Genomic DNA, 6419 nt, shown 5'->3' on the forward strand with positions numbered 1-6419 from the left:
AGTCGAGTCATGACTCGAGTCGAGTCATGACTCGAGTCATTACAACCCTGGTTTCTGGCTGCATTTTCAAGTACCAGTACTGATGGACGAAACCATAATAGTGTGATAACGTTACTATTCTTCGAAATTAGAATGAAATGCCTGTCTTGGTAGACCCAGTCACGAGTCATATGACTTGGTCCGAGTCATGCGCAACGACTTGAGTACAAGTCGATTCAATACACAAATTGACTCGAGTTGAGTCATTTTTCATTTTCAAGAAAATGACTCGAGTCAAGTTTTTAAGTAGAGTCACCAAAAAAATCGTGACTCGAGTCATTATAGCCCTGCTAGCCTCTAATATTAGACCGCCAAATGCGGCTAAATTGTAATGTCGAAATTTAGTGAATATTTCTTAGCTTCCAGATATTCCTGGCCCTAGACGAGTTGTAGGCGACTGTGAAAACAGTTTTGCGTTGCGTTTGCAGCATTGTGACGTACGCTAAGTTTAAAGTAGTCCATGAACTTGGCATTGCAACTCCCTGCATATCCAAATTTATATCAATTTGATGTTTCATTTGTGTTATCAATGCCCAAGCGACTAACTTTTTTGCATTATGGAATTGAGATATAATTGTATTGTATTTCGCGGACTGGCAGGAAACTTGACACAGACCGACATCGGTACGTCGGCCGGTGCTTGACAGCCACTGCTCTGTACGTTCTCGCTTCTCGGGTTAGTTCAAAGCATCAGCGGCGCTAATTAAAAGAGCCAGCGATACATATTTCCGACGTTGTATTACTAAACGAGCATCGAAGGCACGTCGCGTAATCTGCTCCTGTACAATACCACTCCACCCTACTTGGTTGCTTGAACTATCACAGTGGTACTTGAACTCACTTCGAGAACGACGGATATTAACGTATCGGCGATACTCCGAAAACTGTCCCCGATTCTCTCCCGCTAAATTTCTGTAGGCACACGCAGAGTCTTGTGTTATTTAAGCACGGTATCATTGTTTAACGCTTCACTAACGCTACGGTCGTCCGCAGAGGCGACTGAGACAGATGAGATATGAAAAAGGAAGTGTGCAATGAGAGCGAAATTAGCAACTCGTAGTTAAAACTGCACCGCATCTAATCTAAGGACGTGAACTCGGAATTGGATAGTGTTCAGACGTAAGTTATTTCTTCCAATTTCCATAACCGCCGGGAAAGTGTCGAGCTTTGCTGTAGCCGTGATCGAATGCCACTTGCAAAGCCATAGCACTTCGTTTACCGCTTCCGCAATTGATGATCAAGTTCGATCCGTCTTCGGCCGGTAGATCCCCATATTTGGCTTTAAACTCATCTTTTGACAAAGCGATGGCTGTCTTGTATTCGTCTGGCCACACCAAGTTGAGCCAGCGTTTGGCGGCTATCTTTCCGCTGGAACTTATTTCACCAGGCCCGCGTACATCGACTACCAACACGCTTCCATCTGCTGCACCTTGTTCGATGGTAGCTTGCGATGCACAATGCGATTCCTCGTTACCAGCCATATTTCGTTCTAGCTTCCTATTTGAATCTAGAAACCCTACCAGATAACGTGACCTGCCGTTAGCCGTTTGCTGTCGAAAGAATGACAAAGCAGTATCGATCAAGTCGTCACGCTTGTTTGAATGCGCAGGTATCAAAACGAGATTGTCAACAAACAGCAATACCAGCTAAAGTGAGCGACTGAATCTGCAGATACCATTCTGTACTAATCTATATGGGTTGCGCTTCCTTATTGACCGTCGGTAAACATGACACGCCTATTTTTTCCGAATTCGATGGGAGATTTGCCTTCATTAATGTAAGGATGGCTTTTCACTATTCGTGTGCCACTGAAAAATGCTATACAATATACAATACATGCCCGAATTCCGTTGTGTTGGAGATCGTAATTTTAGAACGACGTGATTTCTATTTCAACCCCCCTCGCCGGTTATGATCCACTGACATCGATGGTCTGGCCAATTACCATGATTAATTCCCCGTTACCTACCTTTCGTATTCGGCTGATATTGGCCTACTGTTTATTTCTGCAAATTTAGCAAGTCCATAATTCCTTGGTTGCATCATATGTGTGGTTGGCGACCTGTGCAAGTTTGTTTACGTACTGTTGATACTAGACTTGGACAACTAGAAAATTTTCAGCTTTTCCAAATTAGATTAGAATTAGATTACCGGCATTTCGCTCTAATTTAGGGAAATTAGAAACTAGAATTATCTAGTTATCCGAGCATATACTTGGACAACTAGAAAATTTTCAGTTTTTCCAAATTAGATTAGAATTAGATTACTGGCATTTCGCTCTAATTTAGTGTAATTAGACAACTAGAATTATCTAGTTGTCCAAGTCTGGTTGATACGTACAGTTCCTATGCTATCGATTTATTGCGTCGCGTTTGACGAACAGGACGGTTGCAGTGTAGTCAGTGCACCAGGTTAGGGTAATCAGTGCGCTGGTGTTATAGCCCGTTGCATTACACCACGGCGGCCAACCCGTGACCCGCCACCCGCGACTTGGTTTTGAGTGGCCCGCGAGGTAATTCTCGAAATTAGTTATAATTAGGGCAAGTTTTTGTTGCAGTTAAATCCGTGGAAAGTTGCGTTTATTCATTTATCTTCGAAAAAAGTTGCAGAAGATGCATTTTGACCTCATTTTGCTCGGTTGACTAAAAAAAGGTCAATTTTCCGGCTCAGCTCCCGAAATACCCGTAAAAGCGTTACTTCGGTGCTGATTTACGGTGTTTAGGTCGAATTCGGCCGTGTATTTCACCAAAATCGAAAATACTTTCATGAAAAATCGAAAAAGTTCCATGAAAAATATGCAAAATATGTTGCAAAAAGTTGCACTATAAGATTCCTTCAAACAGCTTAAAACAGCATTCTACATATCTTACGAGTATTTAGGAAGCTGCCGGAGGCTGTAAAAAAAGTTGAAAAAGCTGCAAAAACTTGCCCTAGTTATAATATCAAAAGATCAATTACCCAGGTATTTTTTTTTGAACTTGGAAGGCGAACCAAAAATTTGATTAGCCTGACAGCGAAATAAGGGATGATGGTGACTAAAACATCAATTCCGACGCATTGGCGTGTAGCCAGGAGCCAGCCACATTTTTCGTAGGTCTTCGTATATGACCTGGCCATGAAAGTAGAATATTTCGTCGCAAATTTATTTGACTTGACACTTGGCTTAGCACTTCGCGCGATTTATTGTCACTCGACCACTTGCGTTTAGTATTGGCACCCGCATGAGTCGAGCTATATTCGCAATTATGAGAGAACGTGTCGTCCAACATGCGACTTCATGTCAACACGGACAGAAAGATCGTCGGCGATAAAACCTAGGCACAAAATGATAGAAGCACGTTCGCCGAAATCTTCGATATCTGTATGGCCTGGCTTCAAATAATCCAGTCCTTGCCAAATGAACCCCAGCGGTACCCAGAGACGACTCGCAATATATGCAAGTACTATTATTATTGACCGGATTCATTCATAAATTTTGAAAAATCTTCGCGCTTGGCGCGGCTATGACATGCATGTACGACGTACGTACACTGGGTTTCAATGAAAAAATTGTCATCGATTTTGATGCGTTGTAATAAGTCTTGCTTTCAACGTTACCTAATCTGGTTCGCTCTAATTGGACGACTAGAAAAGGTCCTCAATATTCAAGTGACCCGCGCAATGGTTCGTAAATCTCATGTGACTCTTTGGCCGAAAAGGTTGGCCACCCCTGCATTACATGGATCGTCCTTGTACAGCAGGTGCTTTATTGATGCGGTATCTTTGAGTTGAAGGCAAATGGAAATTCTCGCACCAGCTCATCGCTTGGTAACACAATCTATCTCATAGTTTGCAGAGAGAGTGAGAGAGCGAAACAGGGTTACATGCCGTTTCCATGGTCGACCTTGGGAACCAGAATTGTTATTTTCAATATTGTGAGTCCTAGATACTATATGCGACACTTACCACAATGATGCTTGTTTCTAATGCGACAGATTTCGATTCGTCAAAAGCACATTCCACAGTAGATTAGAAACAATGGCCCACAGAACCTTCGATTTGGCTCCGGACCCGCTGAGGAGTTTCGTACCACCACGGAAGGATTGCACGAAAACGGAAGCTATGTCGGAAGTAATCGCTGCGATTCGGAATGAGGCCAACAAAGTCGTACACATTCATGGCATGCCAGGGTCTGGCAAATCACAAATTGTCGCAAATACGTGCCAGGAAATGGAAGGTAATGGTTACGTAGTGTGGCACGTGCAATGCCGACAAGGTCAAGAAGAACTGAAATCTAGCTGGAGACATTTTGCGAGGAAATTAGGAGAGGCCTCAAACGAGCCAGGTTTGGACAACGCCATGAGTGAGGCGCTTGAGATGCCGGACGATACACAAAGGATGAAAGATATCTGGCAGAAAATAGAACATCAAGGGTTCCAAATTTTGCTAGCAGTCGAATTGGAAGACGCGGACGACCAGCAGTCTCGGTACGCATGCGCAGACGACATCGGCATTCTGAAATCGTACGTGAAATCGGTTTCGACGGAATCGCATAACGTCACACTTCTTATAGCGTCTCGGAACGAAGACATATTATTTACGAAACTAGGTCAAGACGATTTGGAATGTTACAAGTTATACAAGGTTTCGGGTTTGACGGAAAAGGAAGCCGAGTCCTTCCTCGAATCGGAGGATATCGCCTCTACCAAAAACGATCTGAGTGCTCTCGCGCGAGAGCTTGCGTATTCGCCTCTCGGCCTGCGTTTAGCGAAAAGCTACTGCGCCGAGTTTCGGGTTTCCTACGGCGAATATTACCACAAGTTAGGAAAAGACGCCTCTTTAGTGGACAAAGAAAACGAATTGCTCAAAAGCCATCCGGATTTAGGCCGCAATCACCGGTACGAGATTATCATGAAACTTCTCCATCCGGGCAACATGAGCGAAGTGGAAAAAATCGAGTTCACGGTCATGCAAATGATGTCTTTCCTCCACAAAAACGACATACCGAGGCAGATTATCGAAAGGTTCTTTCAACGTGTGAAAGGACAGAATCAGTTGGATCCCGAGACCGCTACCACGCATTTGATAAGGAAATTGGAGAAAAGGGTCGATTGCAGATGGGACAAAACCGACGAAAGCGACGTGATCAGCTTACACGGTGACATTCTCAGGGTATTGCAGAGGTCCATCGAATCCGAAGATAACGTAAAAAAGCTATTGAAGGATGTGCTCTTCAGCGTGTCTCCGATGCTAGACAAAGATAACCGGATGCGAAGAAACTTCGGAATTCTGTATCTCCTGAAAAACCACATTTCCGAAGTGGCTTTGCGATGCTCAGAATACTTTCACGGCCTTGGAGATAATCCAACTCTCGGAACTGGGGATTACGAAATCGTTCTGTCTCTAAGCAGAGTCAATGAGTTGATCGGTTTCGCCATTTCTCAACACCCCGGCGCGAGAGAAGACAACGAGGAAGACGGGTACTTCGAAAAAGCGATGGAGTACTTATGGGATGTGGTGGCTGTCAACGTTCACAAGTCCGCGATCAAGTCCATCATAGATAGACTGCGAGGGAAGAAAGTAGACGATCCTTCAAGTATTATCAGATACGGAGAAAACAAAGACGAGAAGAAGACAGCGTGTAAAGTATTCGAAAAGGCTTTAGACGCGACGCGCAACGCAGAACTGAATCGCGCGCTCTACAATGATTATAACCGGAATTTTCCTTTGAAGACATCCGACCTTGAAAGTTTCAAGACAAAGGCGGGCGCAAAATCCCTCATCAAATGGGATGACATCGAGAAGGAGCTTTCGGAAAAAAGAGAGATGTCTGACAGGCATTACGAGCAACTTGTCAAATCAGAAGCCATCCTAGACTGGAAAGTATTGTCCAAATACTACCTCGTAGAGCGCATGGCGTCCATACTACACTCACGCGGGCGACAAGACAACTACAAGCGAGACTTGCTAAGCGAAGCCATGATCGCGAAATGCCTGTGGTGGGTCAATCTCGGTTTTCACCTTTGCGATGTCGCGGCAGAAAAGACCGGTACCAAGTCCCTGTTTCACTTTATTTTGCGAGCCAACAACAAACTCCACAAGCTCTCCATAAACCAGGATCCAGAGAATGACGAGGATTTCAATAAGCGGGTTCTTGACGTGAGAGATATGGTTTCCGAAATCAAAAAAGACCGCTCCTGTTATTACGAGCATGGCACGTATCGGTCTGTTTCGGGAACGGCTTGGACGATCATGAGCGCTTCTAAATACCTCATCAAAGTCAACACGAAGGTTCATAAAAGACAGGCTCTCTTGACCAATTACCCGCTCGGCAAAGCAGATCAGGAAGCCGCTGATCTTTACGACATGGCGGTCGCCAACCCTAAAATAGTACTAGGCAC

The 6419-nt window shown here is 44.4% G+C and overlaps 1 protein-coding gene across 1 annotated transcript; it reads right to left on the minus strand.

The window, feature by feature from the left end:
- Positions 1-1163: 1163 nt before the first annotated feature.
- Positions 1164-1520, minus strand: LOC145438004 (thiosulfate sulfurtransferase/rhodanese-like domain-containing protein 3). The gene has a single exon (XM_080315369.1). It carries the CDS (start codon positions 1518-1520, stop codon positions 1164-1166), a length of 357 nt encoding a protein of 118 aa, XP_080171495.1.
- Between the last annotated feature and the right edge of the window lie 4899 nt (positions 1521-6419).

Source organism: Botryllus schlosseri, chromosome 4 (assembly GCF_051294905.1).
Source record: "Botryllus schlosseri isolate E-star chromosome 4, Bs_hap1, whole genome shotgun sequence".
Classification (NCBI taxonomy): domain Eukaryota; kingdom Metazoa; phylum Chordata; class Ascidiacea; order Stolidobranchia; family Styelidae; genus Botryllus; species Botryllus schlosseri.

Bases quoted from the DNA above. Each gene is read 5' to 3' on its own strand.
- LOC145438004 (XM_080315369.1), bottom strand. From the start codon at position 1,520: ATGGCTGGTAACGAGGAATCGCATTGTGCATCGCAAGCTACCATCGAA.